We start from the raw sequence: 23,071 nt of genomic DNA on the forward strand, positions 1-23,071 counted from the left end.
TGTCAAACACCGCAGGGGTTATGGGACTGGGGATGAAGTTTGAGAGGTTGAGGAGGCACATGGGGTTTTTGGAAGATCTGCAGACGTGGGCCGACATAAGCGGATCCCAAAGAGACAAATGGGAATCAAATCATGCCCCATAGCGAAGACCGAATATGGCAGTGGAACAAGGGTAAGATTTTAAACCCCTTAACTCAACACTCACTGCAGTGCTAAAAATAGCTGAAGGTTTGTGCATTGCACTTGCTGTGAAAACACCCTGTTTCCAAGGCCTTAGGCAAATGTCACTGGCAGATTTTGATTTGTCTCATTTTAACATGTGAATTGCTGGTTGATGGATGACGGCCATCCTTTTTTGATCTGGCGAGTTTAGAAATATCCCATGGTTTTCAGCAAGGCAAAATTTTGTCTTGTACCACTGAACTGGACAGTTGCTACCTGTAGTTAAACCTGGTTAAATGCTTGCCAGCCAAGAGAATAAGTATATTTAGTAGAGCATCCAAAAATGTTTTTTGAGTCATTCTGTGTTACTGAAACCACACGCATGCATTTAAATCTCTGATTCTTCAATCTAAGCTGGATATTTTTTTAATGGGTGTTCAAGAACATTTGTACACACGAAAATGGTTTTCATTCACCTATAACCTCTATTTCCGATCCAGTCCTGTTTGGAAAGAAGAATGAGTTTGCTCACCACTCTGTTTGATTTATGAACATATATAACTCATTGACAGGGGTTATGGGCCACATCTTTCCAGTTAGTTTATTCCTATACTATTATTTTGTCATTTAGGAGAATGGGAATTTTGCAACAAAATAAAATATGGAAGTGAATATTTTTTCCCTTGTTAACACACCACAGTGAGTGTTTTTAAAGCTTGTCAGCTTTGTACAGACCCAGGAGATTGGCTGAATTTTTCTAAAAACACTCAGTGTGTTTGCCATTGATCGGTTATGTTTTGAAACAGATATGGACTAAAGAGAATGAGTCATATGCCTCACGCCCATTGTTAAAGGGTCCTGTTGGGAAATTAAAAAAAGCATCACCTTTGGATATAACCCTTGTGGAAGTTAATCCCCAACACAGAGCTGACATCGAACTGATTTTGTTTCCACAAATGAATATAGCACCCTAAATATGAGACGTATTCTCCGAATTCACGGTTAATGTGAATGTTGTCGGGCAGAAAAATTTTGATCTGCTGATACACAAATAGCCTATCAAATTCAACCTCCAAGTAATTTCCTCTACATGTGACGTCACGGACGAGCAAAAATATTAGCCTATTATATCTACCCAAGCAAAAAGCCTTCCATTGGAAAACTTTTTTACATAAAAAATCCCTATTCACATTCCAGTGAGGCTTAGACGAGTCTAGACGTGCTTAAATAGTGAGGTGTCTACACTTTCAGAGTGCAGATGGCACTTTGCAATTATACATATAAATGGGAGAATCACTAATTCACTAATAAGCAAACTTCCTCTTCACAGTACCACTCTTAAAATGTTAGAATGCTCAAGTGCTCATTTGCAGTTTATGAGAACTTTAGGGATTGAAATGCTAAATAAATCAAATAATAGACATTTAATTTATGCAACCATATAATTTCCCCACATTTTATGCACGTGGTTCAAATGTAGTCAGATATGTCTGGTATAATTACTGTAACACCAGGAGACCCTTTCTATTATGTGCCTGCTGTGTATGTGAAGCATATTTAGAGTCAAGCATCTGTATTTATGTTCTGATGTACAAAAAGTGTTGCTGAACACTGTATATAACACACATGCAACACATACAATACATATAGATACATAGATAGATAGAAAGACAGATATATATATATATTCTGTTACAAGAAATTATAGATGAACACTGCATATAATACATAACACACAGATAGATAGATAGATAGATAGAGAGAGAGAGAGAGAGAGAGATAGGTAGACATATATATTCTGTTATATGAAATTATAGATGAACACTGCATAGAATACATAATACACAGAGACAGATAGATAGATAGATAGATAGATAGATAGATAGATAGACAGACATATATATTCTGTTATTAAATTTTTGATGAACACTGGGTATAATACATAACACAGATAGATAGATAGATAGATAGATAGATAGATAGATAGATAGATAGACAGACAGATAGACAGATAGACATGTTTATATATTCTATTTTTATTCTGAAATTATAGATAAACTGCATATAAGACATAATACACAGAGATAGATAGATAGATAGATAGACAGACAGACATATATGTATATATATATTCTGTTATATGAAATTATAGATGAACACTGGATATGATACATAACACACACAGATAGATAGACAGATAGACAGACAGACAGACAGATAGATAGATAGATAGATAGATAGATAGACATGTATAAGACATAATACACAGAGATAGCTAGCTAACTAGATAGATGATAGATAGACATGTATGTATATTCTGTTTTTATTCTGAAATTATAAACTGCATATAATACAATACACAGAGATAGATAGATAGATAGACAGACAGACAGACAGACAGACAGACAGATAGACAGATAGATAGATAGATAGATAAATGACCTATTTAAAATGATTACAAAAAGTGGCATATTATATTTTAATGGACATACATGTACGAAGTGTTATGCAATCAGATTTAATCCGCCATGCGTGTTTTCCAAAGTGCTCTGAAATGTTCAAAAGCTTCTCTTATACAATCGCCAGAGCCTGGAGTATCTGCTCCTCAAAGCCGAATCAAAACACAGACGGATGTGTCCTTAGTGAAGTTAAAAAATATAACATTCCGGGGGCAACATTAACGCATTTGATGACTTGTCTCCAGCGCATTTACGCAATGAATGATCGCGCTTACGTGCGAACGAAATCAATGTTAAAGGCGGGGCGACACCAGATCACATAAATGCATGCGGTTTGGAGCACATAAAAGGGTGCAAGACTGTCGAGATGGTTATTTGCGCCAAAACTTTTAATAGAGACGTATAACGGCGTTGCGCGCTCAGGTGCCAAAGCTCCCTGAATTCAGGACCATGGAGAGCTCCAGTCTGAAGACGCGCATGGTTGTGTGCGCCCTGCTGCTCTGCTTGTTGACCGGAGCCAAGGCGAACGAGTCAGAACCGGAGATAGAGGTGGAACTGGACACAAGAGCCATCAGAGACTTCTACCCCAAAGACCCAAACCTGACAAGTGAAAAACAGCTGGTGAGTTTTTCATCTTTTTGTTGCGCAATAGACAGTTTTTACACAAAAAGTCCCAGAACTTTAAAAAGTTAAAAGTGTTTGCTTTTAGTGTGAATTGTTATACTGCCATATTTTAGAGCTGAAAAACAAAAAAATAAAGTAAACATCTTTCCAAAATTTTTTTGTCAAACCAGCTCGGGGCTCTGCAAGAAGTTCTGGAAAAGCTGCAGACTAAAAGAATTCCACCTTGGGAGAAGAAATTTGGTCAAGTTCCCATGGTATATATTTATATTATTATTATTAACTGCGTATAAGTGCGCGTTGCTTGTGCTGGCGACATCGCCATTACGCAGTTGCATGGAAATATGGTGTCTTGCCTTTTTTTCCCCTTTTTTGGTAATTTATATGTAATAGTAAAACATCTCCTAACTTATTTATTTATGAATCAACAGTATTTGTTAGATGGAACTTCTTAATTTTTTTAATGATCCATTACGTCTCCAACCAAGTGCGCTTTTACGCACTACCGCAAATGTTGTAATGGCAAAAGTAACACGATCTTTTCTGTTTTCTCTTGCTAGTGTGATTTGGGCGAGCAGTGCGCGATCAGAAAAGGCTCTCGAATCGGCAAGATGTGCGACTGTCCGCGCGGGGCTTTCTGCAACTTTTTCTTGTTAAAGTGTTTGTGATGGAAACACACCATTCTGAATGGATTGTAACGGGATTGCGTCCATATGCATTATATATCACAAATAACTACAGTTTTATTTATATTAATATTTTTTTAAGTGAAGAGACTGAAGACACCGAGGCAAAGTTGTAAAGAAATCGTTCTTCGAATATTTACGTGATGTAAACATGTGATCCTGTCATATGTAATGTTAATCTGCTGTTTTGTGCATTAAAGTGCAATATAACTTGTTTTGTAAAGTTGTCTGTGTATCAGTTAATTTAATATGTGAGTAATACAAATAATATAATTACAGTCAAACCAAAATGTACTCAGACACCTTGAGAATTTTTCACATTATCACAGTTTATTTGCTATAGTTTAGAAACTGGTAATAAAATATGACAAGAACTCAAGAGTGTCATAACAAATTCATCTTGATAATGTCAGATAACTTTAATAGAAAGGTATGTAACAAAACATGTTCAGGTCAAGTGTCAAATCAATTTTTTGGTCCTAAATTTGTATCAGTTTTACCGGTAGTCCACTGTTGGGTATAATATGTCGCAGTTTATTTTATTTTGCTATCCTCACTAGTGTCCTGCATTCACTAGTAAAAAATATTTAAAAAAATATATCTGGTGTCTGAATAATTTTTGGTTTGACTGTAAGTTTTTGATTAAAAAATACTTTTTTTTTTGCTATAAAAATTTAAAATATATTAAGGATGATTCATAAAAGTTTCCATGAAGGTAAAATAAAATAAAAAAAAAACATCAGATGTGATCCATCCACTCTGTACAGTTAAATTTGGTGGTGTTAAAATACTGAACAGCTGTATTTTAGCTTAAAAATGTCTAGAATAAGACGGAGTCTGTTTATTGAACATTAATGACGTTTCAATGACGTTTCCATTTTCATATTCTGTAAAATAAAAGGCAAAAGGCAAACAATATCCCTCATAGTCACTGTCAGCCACATAAATAAACTGGCCAACGACGGAGAGTTGCATTGAGCAAAAATATCTTTTTAATACAGTATTTATATATTATTTTATTATATATTAGTATTTATTTCTGTCATACCATTATTAAACTACACAAAATGCTGAAGGTCCGCTGCAGAAACTTTGTGGTACGAAAAAATACCTTGTAAACAATGCACCAGGATAAGCATCATACTGTCATTCAGTCAGCTCTGAATATACTTATCTTTGGCTGTAAGTGCTGTATTGATCTTTTCTTTCTCGTTTTGGAATCAATTACTTGCCACTTGTTCCAAACCAAGGCTAAACAAGGTTTTGACAAGTGGCATATGTTGAGACGTCACTTTGTTATTTAGCTTTTGCGCCGCTGGCTCTTTAAGCTAGCTCTTAGCTGTAAGAGTCCGAACCAGATTGTTATGATCAGAGCCTTCAAAGTGAATCCGAAATGAAGTTTGATACAAATAGGGGAAAATGAGTTTGCAAAAAGGCTCAACTTCTCAATTCTTCCCTTTGACCGCCAAAATTGCCTCTCTCACGTCGATGATGAACAATTAGCATAATATGAATTGATAGCTTCACAGGAAGAAGCTGTAAATCTTTGAAGCGTTTTGCTTTGACTCATCCGCCAGGAACTATTTCAGACAGACAATTTGGTGTTGATGGTTATTTGTTAAGATGTGTTATGCTCAACACTGGCTACATCCGTCTTCACCTTGTTTAAAGGTGCTTATGTGTGCCTTTAGACTTATTGCTCGGCTTTGATACTGATGCCATATATGTATGCTGCCCCCCAAAACCGCTTTTGCCAATCAATATTTCATCATTTTTGGACGAAAAAAGAGTGTGATGTTGCCCCCTAGAGACATGAAAGAAAAGTAGAGCCGGGCTTTATATGGCTGTGAAGAGCTGAAGGCTGGCAGTGCTAAATTACTTGTACCATGAATGGATTTCTGCTGCTGTCATTGTGGAGGATTGAACATGGTCATAGCTGTAATCACTTGGTCATTGTGAGGTTGATTGAATGGCCACTTAATCAGGACTGTAACTGGTAGGAGATGATGCCTCTTGCATTATATTGACGTTGGCAGAGCTCAGTTATTTGCTAAGTACTAATAAGGTTCTGCTTCAGAATGAACACATTTGATCTGAGATTAAATTACAGTTTAATAGCTCTGAGACAGTTTAGTAAAGCCTTATATTAGAACTTAACGTAAAACATTTTCAAAAATATATTTAGAATTGTTTAAATGTTTATATTGAAAATTTAAAATACATATTAAATTAATTTTCGTTTTAGAATATAATAAATTGAATTGAAAAATAATTAAATTAAATTTGTTATTAAAAATATAAAGTAGGAAGTACAAATTAAAATATATTTAAAAGCATTGTTTTTTAAATTAACATTTTTATATAAAGTAAAATATCCCGCTTCCTTCTCTCCACCTAGTACTTTCCTGTCATCTCTCTACTGTGCTGTCCATTAAAAAAAAAAAAAAAAAAAAAAAAGAAATTTAGCAACATGTTTAAATGTTTATATTTAAAAATAAATCAGGATATATAATTTAAAATAGATATGAAATTATTCATTGTATATTTAATTTAGATTTACATAATTTATATAATCAATATAATATACAAAATAATTACTATTATTTAGGCTTAATGTTTAATTTAAAAAATATGTAGAAAATACAATTAAAATACATTTGTATTTTACATAAAATGATAAAATAGGATTCAGCGACATGTTAAAATGTTTATATTTAAAATACATATGAAATTATTAATTGTATCTTTAATTTGAAATATAATCAATATAATATACCAAATAATTACAATTATTTAAATGTTTAAATAAAAAAATAGGTAGGAAATACAATTTTAAATACATTCAAAAACATTGTTATTAAATTAATATTTTATTTAAAATAAAATAAAATTCAATTCGATTTAATAATAAATAATAATAATAATAATAAATTAGAATATATGATTAAAAAATACATATGAATTATTATTGTATATTTAATTTCCAATATAAGTAATATAAAAATAGTTACATTTATTTAAATGTTTTATTTTGATAAAATGTATACAATTTTATTTTATTTTAATTTAAAATACATTCAAAAACATTGTTTATTAAATTAATATTTATATTTCAAATAAAATAAAATAGGATTCAGCAACATGCTTAAATGTTTATATTTTAAAATAAATTAGGATATACTATTTAAAATACATAAAAAATATTAATTGTATATTTAATATAGAATATAATATAAAAAATAATTACAATTATTTAAATGTAGGAAATACAATTTAAAATACATTTTAAAACACTGTTTCTCAAATTAATATTTAAAATAAACTAAAATAATAAACTAAAACAATAAAATTAACTAAAATAAAATAAAATAGGATTCAGCAACATGTGCTACTATGATTTGGGTAATACATTATTATATCTTCTTTATGAATTCTTACCAACTTTTGCACTTTTCTATTTCACATGTTGAGATTTAGTTTTAGACCTCAAGAACAATTTTTAGATGTTGCTCATTTATTTATGCTTGCAATCTGTGTGCAGTCTTTTCAGTGAATATCTAATATAACTTAAAACATTTGAAACTTGACATAAATTATATGTACAATATATCATTAAATATATTAAAAAGTAAAACAATATAAATAAAGTATTACATGAAACAAAAAATTACATGAAAAGATATCAATAATACATTACAACTCATTAAGTAAAAAATTACATGTTTAATATTTAATAAATATAAAACATTAAATTAAACTAAATATTTAATACATTTAATTTAACATTTTTCATATTTAATATTTCCCTGATGTTGAGATTCAAAATCTGGCCTTAAGCACAACCTTCAGATGACGCACCTTTTTTAATTTCCTTCTGCTTGCATTGGGTGAGACTTTCTACTGACTATCCATTAAGTTCTAAATTAATATAAATTATATGTAAAATTTTCTAATAAATATTATTATATTAAACTAATGTTTAAATTATTATTTTTTTTTATGTTTAAAATAAATTCATAAATTTGAACTTAATAATAACAACATGAAAATATATAAATAAATATTATAGAATAAAAAAACGGCTTCAATTTTACTTTTCAGGTTTTGACCTCGACCACAACCTTCAGATGACTGACCTTGCTAATTCTTTTTGCTTGCATTCTGGGTGAGCCTTTCTCATGACTGTCTAATATGGCAGCCTGCAGCTAAAAATACCAGCATCACCTGATGGATCAGAGAGTAGGACTGCAATGTCATCCTACCTGCCGTCTGGATTTCTGAGGTATTTGCTCTGCAGCTTATGTGAAAACTGCCAGATCCATTTCAGCGCCTCAGCTCAGCATTTAAGTTAGGCCAGTTACTGGCCAGACAGCAAAATTTTGGACGTGCCAGTCAAAGCGTCTGTACTTTAAATCCCAAAGGTGCTGAGGATCTGAGGAAACAGACAACAGTTAGAAAGTCATTGAGGTTGCTGTTACTGCTTTGTTCAAAGCATTTATACCTGATATCTGATATGCTGCCTGTTCTATTGTAAGCGCCCTCTACATGACAAACAATAAATACTGCTACAAATGACTCTATATTGTTATTATTTGAAATATATGTATATGTATATGGAAAGGTGAGTACTGCACTTGTCTATAATGTCCAGCAGGGAGCAGTGCGGTCATTTCTATTAGACAGATAGACTGCTGACTCACTGCAAAGTCCAGCCCATGGCCAGACAGGTGCTTCTGCATGTTAACTCATCTTCAGAGGGAAAGCCCAAGTTTTTATTTATTTATTTTTTATATCATCTCCCTCCTTTTCCTCTCTGTTTTAAATCTTTGGTTGCCTTACACTAACAAAATTTGGGAAAGTACTAATCCAGGCAGATTTAAGGATGCATGAAAAATACAACGACAGTATGTTCTTTAAACAGCTTTTTAAAAAATACTTTTTGTAATTTAATGCAATGCAGATCTTTAACGATAATGAGATTGGATGCAGTCAGTCTATTAGTGTTATTTCACACATTAATGTTATTACTTTATTGTTTTATTATTATTATTATTGTTGTTGTTGTTGTTGTTGCTGCCTAATCATCCATGAAAGTTGCCTGAGCTTCAAGCATCAACTGTATATTTAATTTAGAATATAATCAATATAATATACAAAATAATTACAATTATTTAAATATATATATTTTTAAAAATAGATAGGAGATACAATTTTAAATACATTTAAAAAAAAAAACCTTGTTTATTAAATTAATATTTTTATTTCAAATAAAATAAAATAATAAAATGAAAATAAAATAAATAAAATAGGATTCAGCAACATGTTTAAATGTTTATATTTAAAAAGAAAATAGGATACAAAATTTAAAATACATACGAAATTATTAACTGAATATTTAATTTAGAATATAATCAATATAACATACAAAATAATTACAATTATTTAATTTTTTTTTAAAAAAAATAGACAGGAGATACGATTTTAAATACATTTAAAAACATTGTTTATTAAATTAATATTTTTATTTAAAATAAAATAATAAAATTAAAGTAAATTAAATAAAATAGGATTCAGCAACATGTTTAAATGTTTATATTTAAAAAGAAACTAGGATATAAAATGTAAAATACATATGAAATTATTAACTGAATATTTTTATATAATATAATATACAAAATAATTACAATTATTTCAACGTTTAATTAAAAAATAAAGGAGGAATTACAGCACAATTTAAAATACATTTAAAAGCATTATTTATTAAATTCATATTTTAAAAGAATAAAATAAAATAAATATATATGATTAAAAAGTAAAACAACATAAATAAAATGTGCAATATAATTATTGTAATAATGTAAAAATTACATGAAAAGAATAATATTAATAATATTTTATATTATTTTGTATTTATTTTTAAATTTAATATTATATTAATGTTGAGATTACTTTATAATTAATAATAATAATAATAATAATAATAATTTTTGTATTTATGTTTAAAAAATAAATGAAACAAACTTTTTATTGCAAGCCTTATGTTTTGGCATTAACTTGCATTTCATCTGTAATATCAACTTGTATGTTAACTTGTATAATTATTTTTGCAGTGTACAGCATAAAGCTTTTAGCATCATCTGAATAAAACAATGAAATTCATAATTATTCATATTAACAATTAATATATTATTAAATGATTCTACACTGAAAAAAGGAAAAATGGTGTGGGAAAAAATCACTCAGAAAATGCTAGTAATTTTCACAATAACAAAGACATGCAAGTAACATTAAATAAAATTTTTAAAAAAATTATGCTGCATCTCTATCTATCTATCCATCTATCTATCATCCATATGTTGAAATAAATAATTATATACAAAACCACTGGCTATTGTAAAGGAATAACTATTAAACCGTTAAATAGCTATTAATTAACATTAATTATTTATTTACAACAGATGAATATTTACGTGGTTATCTTCTACTGCACATTTTGAGGCACTGCCGAAACCACATCCCATTACATTTGAGTAAATAACGTTGCATCGTATTTGCATCGCGACGCTATTTTTTCAGGCGTCGAGCGTGACATCACACAGCTGCATGGTGTTCTGGCCAATCACACGCAGGTAAACAGCGCCTAGTTTCGCATAGTTTCAGCAGCCCTCCCTGTCTTAACTTTGCAGACAGGGCAGGTGGCAGCAGTTGTCATGGAGATAGCTGCAGGCCCGGCGTCGGTGCGAGGGGTTGTTTCCATGGAGATCCCGCCCCGAGGTGCGCTGGCAGCGGTGGAGGAGGACGAGGACCGCGAGCAGACGGGCTCCGAAGAGCGGCTTCAGCATCCCGGCCAGCTCCGCCGCCGCGGCCCGACCTCCCGCCAGGGAAACTTTTACATGCTCGTCGTGATCGGAGAGATCGCCACAGAGCACCAGCTGCACAACGCCAGACAGCACATAGAGCGCGGTGAGCCTCTGACTGCAAGCATGCCTCATCTCACACATTAAATATGTTTTATGATTTTTCATTTTTTGAAAATCTAATTCTTTGGTTGAATAAATATACGTACTGATAGTGAATCATGACAGACAACAACTGTATCCTCATGCCTATTTACATTTATTATTATTGTACTATTTGATATTGTCAAAAAATCACGGAAATGTCTTGCATACTTCATCTTAAGTTAATATATATATATATATATATATATATATATATATAAGCTGCATACTATGCTGCGGTGGGCGTGTTCATGTAATTACTGACATACTTCAGTACAAACGACATTGCTAATGCTAATTTCCAAATGAGTCCAATGCTATACTTTGCCTAATAGACATAATTAAATAACTTCTACGCGTCGCCTGTCATGTGTATTTCTTTGGAGCGTTATATGATCCGATGAGACCATTGCATACTAGTTCCAGCAGCAGCAGCAGCAGCAGCAGCACACTGCGGCGACATCGCTCGACTGCACAGAGCACTGCGCCATGAATTGTGCATTTTTGGATGAAATTGATGAAGCTGCAGTTTTGATGATCTGTATGGTTGCTGTTTAAGATGTTGTTTATGTACTACTATGTTTTTGGGCAGGTGTTTAAACTTACTGTAGGCCGGTGATTAATTATGGGAGTAGGAGTGTCCCTAGTGTTTATTTTGTCAAGAATAAAATACTCAAGGAAAAGGTGCATATGATCTGAGGGGAAAAAGGTACAAAGCTGTCACTTGGGGCGGTACCCTTAGGTACAAAAGCTAAAAGGTACATCCTTCTGTCTTATTTACCTCTAAATTGGCACCAAAAGTACATATTAGTACTTTAAAAGTATATTTGTATTTTTTTTTTTTTTTGCAGCTTGTTATTCAGAAGCATCTAAGTTTAAGCATCCAAGAAGCATGTAACATCTTTAGCTCTTAACTTATTATATGCCACAAAATGTTAAATATGACTTTAAAAAAGGGTTTACATTTTTCATAGACGTAAACAATTGAAACCGTAATTTGTTTAGTTACTAATTGAAATGGCTTTGTTTTTTCTCCTTTAGCTTGTTACAATAATTCTCATTAATTCTAATTGATTTCAAAAATGTTATTTTAGCTTTTCAATATTTTTGTAATCTGCAATTAAATTAAAAGTTGCCAAAAAAGTTTATGAAATTTATAACTTGTACTTTGGTTTAAAAGCAGCAAATAAATATAAGATTTTAATTTTAGTGAGTATCTTTTTCTTTTCTTTTTTTTTTTTTTTTTTTACAGTGCACAAATCTTTAACTTACGATGGCATTTTAGTGCAACATTAAAAAATTAAGCAGATTATGAGATTTAAGTCATAAAATTACAGGAATAAGGTAATAACAATACAAGAATAAAGTTGAAATATTCTGAGAATGGAGTTGAAATATTTCATTATATTTGCATGTGCAATATAGGCTATTAAAATATAACTTTAATCCTTTGATTGCTATGACTTAATTCTGTAATTTTGACTTCATGACTTTTTTTCTCAAAATATTTTGAATCTATTTTCATAATTTTGACTTTTTTGTAATTTTATTCATGTTATTCTCAAAATATTTTTACTTTATTCTCATATTTGCTACAAATTTATTTTTGTACTTTTCACTTTTTTCTCAAACTATTTAGATCTTTTTCTTATAATTTTGACTTTATTCTCAAAATATTTAGACTTTATTCTTGTATTGCTACAACTGTATTCTTGTAATTTTGACTTTTTTTCTCAAAATATTTTAACTTTATTCTTATATTGTTATGGTTTTAATTCTTGTTATTTTGTTTTTTTTTCTCAAAATATTTCAACTTTATTCTCGTATTTGCTACAACTTTATTCTCATAATTTTGACTTTTTTTCTCAAACTATTTCAGCTTCATTTTCATATTGCTACAACTTTATTCTCATAATTTAGACTTTATTCACAAAATATTTTGACTTTATTCTCGTATTTGCTACTTATTATCTCTAACTATTTTGACTTTATTATTGCTATGGCTTTATTCAAATAATTTTGACTTTATTTTTAAAATATTTCGACTTTATTCTCGTAATATTGATTTTATTCTTATATTTAAAGGTAAATTTAAAATAAAAAAAAATTGCTACGACTTTATTCTTGCAGTTTTTACTTTTTTCTTGAACTATTTCGACTTTATTCTCGTAATTTTGACTCCACTATTATAATCTTAGATTTTTTTAAATGTGGCACTAAAATGGCATCATATAAACTAGTTTACAGAAAAGCGTATTAAATTTAAAATATGTTAACAGTGTTTTCATATTTCAGAAAAGAAAATAGTTGCTGGTTACTTTTTATTGTAACTTCCTTGCTTTAGTACTCTAAAACATGTTTTTATTGTTTATCTGCCTACTTTTTTCTCATAAAAGTTGGTTTGATGAATGGACATTTCGCGTAACTACTGCCATTTCGTCTAATGACGATGAAGCTTGACTTCTGACTGTAAAACTGGACTTTTGAATTGTAAAACTCCAAAAGTCCATAAGTATATAAAGTAACAAATCAGAGCTACCAACTGCACAAACCTGAGAAACAACCAAATTAGAATATAATATTCAGGATCAGCTATGGTACACTTGTTATGCTACTCACGTTCAGTACATTTACAATCCTGACAGGCTCACTCTGCAGCATTCTCTAATGCTTGGACGTCTAGAAATCTGAGGATTATCTCATTCCTCCTGACAGACTTTTAATCAGCAAATTAGCATATCGACGAGAATAAAATCAATACTGTAAGGAATGTCTTGTGTTTCTATAGGCTGTGTAAATCTTATTCTGAGAAAACAGAAGTATCGGTTCATCTCTGCGGTCATTACCTGGTTTAAATCCCAATGACACAGCATTTCTGAGGACAAACACTGCAGTGTTTGCAAGATTTACACTTCATCTACAAAGCAAAACAGAATCTGAGGAAAATAGCCCTTCATGTGTATGAAAAAGAGAGAAGGAAGGACACAGCCGAGGAGAGTCAAGAGGCGTAGAGATTTCATTTCATTCCCTAATTCTGCAATTTGGACTTTGAAGTTCAGCGCAGAAGGAGCTTAAGACACATCTAAAATTTTGGGATGTTATGTAACACTCAATGAGTATTCTAAGCACAACACATTAAATCTCATGTTTGGAACTATATGGCAGATGTCTGATACTATACTGAAAAACTGGGGTTGAAATATTACAACCTAAACCTAAAAGTATGTCATTATGTGAAATGAGGGTGTGAATGAAAAAGGTAACTGCTTATATTGATCATGTCAAATTTCTCTCTGTACCTGCAGGTATCCGTTCCTGGGACATCAGTGTTTCAGAATGTGACCTGGACCAACAACTACAGCTTTTCATAACCAGACATTCCGCCCAGTTCTCAGCCGAGGTCAGAGGTCAGTCCGATTGAAAGGATGGCATCTAGATCCTGCAGTAGAGTTAAATGCAAATGAAGTCAGAAGTTTACATCGAAATCTAAACATAAACACATATAGCTTAAAATTGAATGAATATCATTTCATTGCAACTGTTCATTTTCATTTATTTCCCTGCATGCCACACACAAATATTTTCAGTTGGAGTCAAGCTGTTCATACACAAATTGCCAGCCCAAGGTCACACCGCAGTGATCTTGCTTACACAGCAAGCTCACAGATAACACACACGATATGCAGCTAATGCAGCGCTGAGAATCTCTCCACGGGGAGTCCAGCATGTGTGTTTGCATGGGTCCTGCTTCCACTGTACTGCCTGGCACAGTGGTAATCAAAGAGCTGTGTCAGGAGGAGCTGCAGAGCCAGTGCTTGACTGCTGCAGTGTGTGTGTTGGGCGGGACGGACCTTGATCTGTACAGTGGGTTGAGCTGAGGCAGAATCATAAAGGCGCAAATGTGCCTCGGTGTAAGACAGGCCGTTTTATAAAAAGTGAGAAGCTGTTTTTCAAAGACTAGCATGCTATTCATTTCCTAACTGCTGAGAAAGTGTTTTACTATCCATTTTAAACCTTAAGCTGCTGTCAGAGGAGGTGAATGATTCAGTAGCTAGAGACAAATTTCATGCAAATGGCAGTGTAATTTAACGAAAGTGCTTTTGTTCTGAATATATATAGGCACGAGACTGCATGTAATCAAACAGTTCAAACCGTGATTGTGAATGTCATAATGCTTTAGAGCACTGCAGAGATGATGTATTTCTGTAAGCCAAAACACTTCAGCGTTTCTGTTTTTTTCGTTCTGAAGTCAGTGAACAGGTTTTTGGTTAAATGAGTGAAATAAGGTTTGTGGTTAACACAAGCTCAGGTGGTTGTTAAAGGCATAGTTCACCCAAAAATGAAAATTAACCCATGAGTTACTCACCCTCAAGCCCGTCTAGGTGTATATGACTTTCTTCTTTCATACGAATAGTCGAAGTTACATAAAAGAAATGTGGCTCTTCGAAGCTTTATAATGGCAGTAAATGGGTGTTGAGATTTTGAAGTCCAATAAAGGGCATCCATCCATCATACAAAAAGCTCCACACAGCCCAGAGGGAACAATAAAGGCTTTCCGAAATTGATGCATTTGTATAAGAAAAGTATCCATATTTAAAACTTTACAAACCGTAATCTCTAGCTTTTGCTAACTGTGGTACAAGTGTTCACGAGAGAGTGGCGTTCCAGTGGATGACGTAGGACATACACGTAGCATAAGCTCTAGTGAGAATATGCTAGTCTCGCGAGCACCAAGTTTTGTTTACAGCAAAGGGAAACTAGTTTTCTCTTAGCTTATATTGAAATTCTCTGACATTTTTCTTTACAAATCCTCTTTCGTATGTCTAATTTGTTTTGTTTTGCTCTCTTTTCTTACAAAAACGCATTGATTTGCTTCAGAAGGCCTTTATTCAGAAACGGAGCCATGTGGAGTACTTTTTATGATGGATGGATACACTTTATTGGGCTTTAAAATCTCAACAGCCATTCACTGCCATTATAAAGCTTGGAAGAGCCAGGACATTTTTTAATATAACTCTAATTGTATTCGTCTGAAAAAACAAAGTCATATACACTTAGGATGGCTTGAAGGTGAGTAAATCATGGTTGTTGGGAACATTAAATGTCAACACACCAAACAAGAAACCTCGACTACTCACTAGTTTGCTTTCACAGCCTCATTATGTTTTTATGTATTAATGCTTTCACAAACTATTCCAACTCAAACCTTTCAGGGAAAATAGTTATTTCTTTAAATCACTGAAAAAGTTGTCGGAGATCTTAATAGAGACGGAGTGCATTTAAGCCACGCCCACACCGGGGGTGGGGGGAGGGGTACAATTCAATGCTCTCCATTGACTTTGTATTGCGGGAAGCTGCCTCTTTGTCATTTGACTTATTTCAAAAAACAGAACAATGTCTGAAAGCTGCTATGTGACAAGCTAAAAAACCCAGAACAATGTTTTTATATAAGCTGTCGACTCAAGGACACAAATAGTTGTGAATGTCAGAGTATTTCATGTTGAGCCATTCAGGTGGATAATTTCTCCAACAAAAGGAAGGTAAGAAAAAGAAGCACTGACATAGACCAATGAAATGTAGTTTCTCAATATATCTCCTCTCAGGTTTACATCGGGTGGTGAAATAATCCTTTGACATGGTTAAAAATAATTATTGTTTCCTGTCGCGATTAAGTTTCCTCTAACACGTTGTACTTTACTTTTGTTTCCTTAAACGCTCGTTTTTTGGGTCGACGGCTTATAAAAATGTAGTTCTGGGTTTTTTAGCTTGTTTACTGTACACCTTGTCACATAGCCACTTTTAGACATTGTTCTGTTTTTTTGTTATAAGTCAGAAATGGCAAGGAGACAGCTTCCCGCAATACAAAGTCAATGAAGAGCGTTGGATTGTTGAGTGAACAATTCAACGACTCACTCATAAAACAATGGCTGCATCTGAAATCACATACTTCCTTATTATCATGTGAACAGAGTAGAATGTATTCAGACAGTAGTCAGGATTAAATTCATACTACACACAATCACAGAACAAACTTTTTAACGTAATTATTTAAAAGAAGTACTTAGAGATTTCGGATGCAGCCAATGATTTGTTTTATTCCTTAAAGGGATAGTTCACCCAAAAATGAAAATTCTGTCATTAGTTACTCACCCTCATGTCGTTCCAAGCCCATTGTTCATCTTCAGAACACAAATTAAGACATTTTTGATGAAATCCGAGAGCTTTCTGACCCTGCGTAAACAGCAACGCAACTGACATGTTCAAGGCCCAGAAAGGTAGTAATGACATCGTTAAAATAGTCCATGTGACATCACTGGTTCAACCGTAATTTTACAAAGCTACCAGAATACTTTTTGTGCACAAAGAAAACAAAAATAATGACTTTATTCAACAATTTCTTGTTTTTCATCTCAGCAGATGCACATAAAACAGTCTTCGTAAGCATGTCTGATGATTTTGACAAGAGAGGATGACTTGCCCAGCCTTACTTACTTAAAGAAGAACTCCACTTCCAGAACAACAATTCACAAATAATTTACTTACCCCCTTGTCATCCAAGATGTTCATGTGTTTCTGTCTTCAGTCATGAAGAAATGTTTTTTGAGGAAAGCATTTAAGGATTTTTCTCCATATAATAGACTTGATTGGTGCCCTGATTTTGAACTTACAAAATTTAGTTTAAATGCAGCTTCATGTTTCGATCATTTTTTTCGAAAAATAAAAATTTGTATACTTTTTAAGCACAAAAGCTCGTGTAGCACAGGCTCTGGGATGGGTGTTCACGTACTACTGAATCACATCGATAGGTCATGTGGAACACAGGCGGAACCACAGATCCAGTGTTTACAAAGCGAACGTGCAACGAATAAGAAAGTGCAAGTAAGTCAAACGCTGTTTACAAACAGAATGGTAGAACGACGTCGAGAAAATAACATGGAGTACACAGACGATGAACTTGTGGTGATTCGAAGACGTGATTCATAGTAGTGATGGGAAGTTCGGATCATTTTACCGACTCGGACCTTTGAGTCTCATTCAGCAAAATGAACAAATCTTTTTTCGAGTTATTTCGTTCCTTTTAGCAAAATCAGCATCACATGATAGCCCCATAAGATGAACGAACGACTTGAAAAACCTGAAGACTCGAAACGGGTGAACTAATTCCAGTACAAAACCTAATAGGATGTTGTGCATGCGCGACTGAACAAATCACTCCCCGAGACGACTCGTTCTTCCCAAGTCACATTGAAGATTCGTTCAAAATAAACAAATCGTTCAAGAACGACTCGCGGACGCGCATCCCAGAACCTGTGCTACACAAGCTTTTGTGCTTAAAAATTTTTATTTTTATTTTATTTTATTTTATTTTATTTTTCGAAAACAATGACCGTTCGTTTCGCTATATAAGACCCTTCTTCCTCGGCTGGGATCGTTTAGAGCCCTTTGAATCTGCATTTAAACTGCATTTTGGAAGTTCAAATTCGGGGTACTAACGAAGTCCATTAAATGAAGAAAAATCCTGAAATGCTTTCCTCAAAAACCATAATTTCTTTACGACTGAAGACAGAAAGACATGAACATCTTGGATGACAAGGGGGTGAGTAAATTATTTGTAAATTGTTGTTCTGGAAGTGGACTTCTTTAAAACAGAACCAGAATGCGTGTCAAAGACTGACACAGAGGAAAACAAATTGTTGAATAAAGTCATTATTTTTGTTGTCTTTGCGCACATTAAGTATTCTTGTAGCTAAAATTTTCAGTATTTAAATGAACAGTTTGAAAGAATGATTCTATGACTCACTCACATTGACTCACTTGTCACCACCTATTGACATCATGATGTAACCTGCAGTAAGTCGCCAGAGTTTTGCTACAGTGTGCAGCAAAAATAAGGTATTTTGAGTGGTAATATTACTGCAAACCCGGCAGAAATCCAAAAAACCAAGAAAGTCCAAAAGCTTAGAAAAGTAATAGCACATCTCTCCTCAATAAGCTACATTATTTGAGATATCACACGTCTTTAACACGTCAGCTGTGTGCCTAGTAATGCTAACTATGGTTAAAAGAGCACTAATAAACTGCAACAGCAGAAAATGGATGGAACAAAGCTTAGGAGGTGGACTGATGCCCTCTGACCCTGCTGAAGGGCGTGATGTGTGCTTAGATCAGATTGTGATGACTGGTCTGTGGGGTGATACAAGGTTAACAACCACTAAAGGTTGATGTCTCAGATTGTGCTTTTTTCGTGGCTCAAGGCCTGTCAGACACAAGGCTCCCAGGCTGATGGTGCAAATGGGACCACAGTATCGATTTGACCGTATCATATTTAGCATGCACCTTAGCATAGATCAATGACATTCAAACTAAGGGGAATTCAGTGGCTGTCCTAGGGCACAAATAGATGTGTTTCTATTCTAATTGGGAACAAAATGATAGATAAAGTATTGACTAAAAAATTGATTTGTCTAGGACTGATGGATGTTTTGTTCAATTTTTCCACCATATAAGCATTTATAAAGTCGAACTATTTTTTATACTACGTTTTTTTTTTTAATTGTGTTCTCAGTCCTTCACAAGCTCTTTTATAAATATAAAATGATAAACTGCTGCCATCTAAAGGATATTATGAGTAATGCAGAACATACTGTATCAACCGAGGTAAAACCTATCTATCTATTTTTTTTAAGGAATTCAATAATATTTCAACCATTTTGTATTTGTAGACACTCCTTGCACCCCTTCTCATTTCTCATCTATTTTGGTAAGTATCTGTTTTAATGCCTGGTTATATCCTCACAGCTCTTGGGTGTGATCTGCACTGAGAGTTACTCAGCAGTCTGAAGCCCTTTGAGAACCGAGAGCTGCTCCTTTGTGCTTTTCCTGTTAATGAACTGCAGGTGGCTAAAAGATACAGCTGTGTCATTCTTATTATGCAGCACATTTTCATATTTCGGAATATATTGGATAAAATATCAGACTATCAGAAATTTTAAAGATGGAAATCATAGTAGTCATGTATTATAATTATGATATTCACTACCATTCAAAAGTCTGGGGAGTCAATAAGATTTTTTAAAAGATAATTTCAAGTGATAGTTCACCCAAAAATGAAATTACTCACCTTCATGTAATTTCAAACCCATAAGACCTTTGTTTTTCTTCATTCTGTTCAAAAGTTTTCACCCTTGGCTCTTAATGCATCGTGTTTCCTTCGGAAACATCAGTGTTCATTTGAACCTTCTGAGATTTTTCTGAAGAACAGCAGGCAGTTTAACTGTTCAGGACAAACAAGTGACTCATTAACAACTATCACAAAACAAAAAAACAGCTGTAGTTAATTCAGGTAACAACACTGTTAAGAATCAAGTGTACAGAATGTAAACTTTTGAACAGGGTCATTTTTATAAATTCAACTCTTGTGGACTATATGTAAATATCTTTTATGTGAAATATCTTATTCAGGTCAGTACTAAATAAAAAATAACGTACATTTTGTATGACGCCTCTTATTTTGGTAAAATAATTGACATTTTGCAGATTCTGCAAGGTGTATGTAAACTTCTGACTTCAACAGTACTGCACTTACAGTCCTACACAAGCCTTCTTGATGAATGGAAAACTGAGCGCTTTCTGACCCGGCATAGACAGCAATGCAACGAAAAGAGAAGAAATTGTTGAATAAAGTCATTATTTTTGTTTTCTTTGAGCACAGAAAGTATCCTTGTAGCTTTATAACATTACAGTTGAACCACTGATGTCACATGGACTATTTTAATGATGTCCTTAGTACCTTTCTGGGCCTTGAATGTGTCTATGCAGGGTCAAAAAGCTGTCGGATTTCATCAAAAATATCTTAATTTGTGTTCAAAACAGCACTGATACCTCCAGTGTCTGACACAAACAAAGAAATGACGTCGAAATGACATTAACGTCTCCCAGATTATATAAAGTCAAAAACATCAAGCGTCTCGCAGCAGGAATGACCTCGATCAGTCAGTGCCTCAGTGTCTTGAGGTTTAGCTGCGGCTGGTGGAGAGGTTCGGGGCGAGGAAACGGCATGATCAGTGTTTTCATTTTTACTGAGTCACTCAACCTCCTCCTCTCTTCTTCTACTATGTTTCCATGGTGACCCGCATCTTGGCATGAGTCAAGGTGAGCGTCGACGTGAGGGGCTAATGAGTTCGCTTTGTGAGGAGAGAAGTACTATGTGCACATTATATCAAGAATAAAATGAAAACAACAACTGTTGTTAACCAATTAATATGACACTATATGAGGCCATGATATCTTAATGTGTTTTAAGAAATGCCGTGAGCAGGAATAGCGGCTTGGAGTAAAATTAATTGTTTTATATTAGGTACTGGCATAATTGGCTTTTTATTAAACTGTGACCACCACTGCATTAGCTGCTGACAGGCTTCATCCCCTCAAATATCCTATTAGAGAGACCGAATGAGACGTTTCGACCACCGTTATGCTCTATGAATCAGCGGTTGGGAAGACTGATTGTCTGCAGGCGGGAAAGTAATGGTCTGGAGAAGAATTTTCTGATATTTCCAGTTCCGTCTGAGTCACAAGTTCCCTTCAGACTTTCTCACAAAGTCTATAATACCTAGAGAAAACTGCAAGTTAGCTTTCCCATTCATCATGAAGGCTTGCGTAGGACTGTAAGTGAAGTACAGTTGAAGTCAAAAGTTTACATACACCTTGCAGAATCTGCAAAATGTCAATTATTTTACCAAAATAAGAGGCGTCATACAAAATGCATGTTATTTTTTATTTAGTACTGACCTGAATAAGATATTTCACATAAAAGATGTTTACATATTGAGAAAATAATAGTTGAATTTATAAAAATGACCCCGTTCAAAAGTTTTCATATGGTACACTTGATTCGTAACAGTGTAGTTACTTGAATGAACCACAGCTGTTTTTTTTTATTTAGTGATAGTTGTTAATGAGTCCCTTGTTTGTCCTGAACAGTTAAACCACCTGCTGTTCTTCAGAAAAATCGCAGAAGGTTCAAACACTCACTGATGTTTCAAAAGGAAACACAAGGCATTTAGAGCCAAGGGTGAAAACTTTTAAACAGAATGCCTCAATATAATTTTTTTTTTTTCATTTAGGACTGCCTTTCAGAAGCTACACAAGATACTTACATGTTTCCCAGAAGACAAAATAAGTGAAATTTACCCTGATCTTCAAATTCAAAAGTTTTCACCCCTCTGCTCTTAATGCATCGTGTTTTCCTTCTGAAGCATCACGAAGCGTTGAAACCTTCTGTAATAGTTGCATATGAGTCTCTCAGTTGTCCTCAGTGTGAAAAGATATTAAAATCATACAGTCATTGTTGCAAAGGGTTCAAATACACAAAAATGATGAAAAACCAAATAATTTGTGGAAGGATTTTTCTGAAGAACAGCAGGCAGTTTAACTATTCAGGACAAACAAGGGACTATCACTAAACAAACAAACAAACAAACAAACAAAAAAACAGCTGTGGATCATTCAGGTAACAACACAGTATTAAGAATCAAGTGTATGTAAACTTTTGAACAGAGTAATTTTTATAAATTCAACTACTATTTTCCCTTGTGGACTATATGTAAACATCTTTTATGTGAAATATCTTATTCAGGTCAGTATTAAATAAAAAATAACATGCATTTTGTATGACCCCTCTTATTTGGTAAAATAATTAACATTTTGAAGATTCTGGAAGGTGTATGTAAACTTTTGGCTCGAACTGTACGTGAAGTAACCAGCCAACAGCACCTAGCTCATGCTAAACAGAATCTGACCCAGACTTTCCCTCTCATGCCGTCTGACTCTATTATCAGTGTTTTTTTTTTTTTTTGGCTAGTCGAAAACTTTAAAGCTGGTCTTCACAACCCCAAACGCATTTTAAGAGTGTAATTTTGCTTACGTTGCTGATATAAATTTAGCCTGCACAGTCAAAATCTTTGCTTTAACAGTTTAAATGGAGAAAAAATGAGTTGTTTTCTTTAATAGTGGCACTGGGAGTAAAACAAGGGTCCTCGTGTACAAGTTCATACCAGCCGTTTGGCTCTTTCCTTTTTCTCTCAGGATACACACACAAAGGAAATTAGTACTCTAGAGCTGAAGCCTCAAGCAGGACCTA

The 23,071-nt window shown here is 33.4% G+C and overlaps 2 protein-coding genes and 1 long non-coding RNA gene across 4 annotated transcripts in view; 2 read left to right on the plus strand and 1 right to left on the minus strand.

The window, feature by feature from the left end:
* LOC127157103 (uncharacterized) overlaps positions 1-23,071 on the minus strand; it is a 78,144-nt gene that overhangs the window by 15,709 nt on the left and 39,364 nt on the right. Inside the window, exons 3-6 of one of the 2 annotated variants that reach the window (XR_007825826.1) lie at positions 20,051-20,203; positions 17,080-17,160; positions 14,229-14,368; positions 8,191-8,360 (exon numbers count right to left, since the gene is read on the minus strand). This is a non-coding gene — a long non-coding RNA (uncharacterized LOC127157103). The remainder of the gene's footprint in view (positions 1-8,190; positions 8,361-14,228; positions 14,369-17,079; positions 17,161-20,050; positions 20,204-23,071) is intronic. The other variant, XR_007825827.1, reaches the window with a different exon arrangement.
* Positions 2,974-4,151, plus strand: cart2 (cocaine- and amphetamine-regulated transcript 2). The gene is made up of 3 exons (XM_051100340.1): positions 2,974-3,242; positions 3,416-3,499; positions 3,803-4,151. The coding sequence occupies exons 1-3, from the start codon at positions 3,072-3,074 to the stop codon at positions 3,908-3,910; spliced, it is 363 nt and encodes a 120-aa protein (XP_050956297.1). The 5' UTR covers positions 2,974-3,071; the 3' UTR covers positions 3,911-4,151.
* map1ab (microtubule-associated protein 1Ab) overlaps positions 10,602-23,071 on the plus strand; it is a 48,879-nt gene continuing 36,409 nt past the window's right edge. Inside the window, 2 exon segments of the mRNA XM_051100338.1 lie at positions 10,602-10,891; positions 14,235-14,336. Coding sequence (XP_050956295.1) covers positions 10,639-10,891; positions 14,235-14,336 — 355 coding nt within the window. The 5' untranslated portion in view covers positions 10,602-10,638.

Source organism: Labeo rohita, chromosome 25 (assembly GCF_022985175.1).
Source record: "Labeo rohita strain BAU-BD-2019 chromosome 25, IGBB_LRoh.1.0, whole genome shotgun sequence".
Lineage (NCBI taxonomy): Eukaryota > Metazoa > Chordata > Actinopteri > Cypriniformes > Cyprinidae > Labeo > Labeo rohita.

What these genes read in the sequence shown, in the direction of transcription:
- cart2 (XM_051100340.1), top strand. Translation starts at nt 3,072, where the DNA reads ATGGAGAGCTCCAGTCTGAAGACGCGCATGGTTGTGTGCGCCCTGCTG. An exon ending in TGACAAGTGAAAAACAGCTG is followed by an intron (nt 3,243 to 3,415) that starts GTGAGTTTTTCA and finishes TTGTCAAACCAG; the next exon opens with CTCGGGGCTCTGCAAGAAGT. An exon ending in AATTTGGTCAAGTTCCCATG is followed by an intron (nt 3,500 to 3,802) that starts GTATATATTTAT and finishes TTCTCTTGCTAG; the next exon opens with TGTGATTTGGGCGAGCAGTG.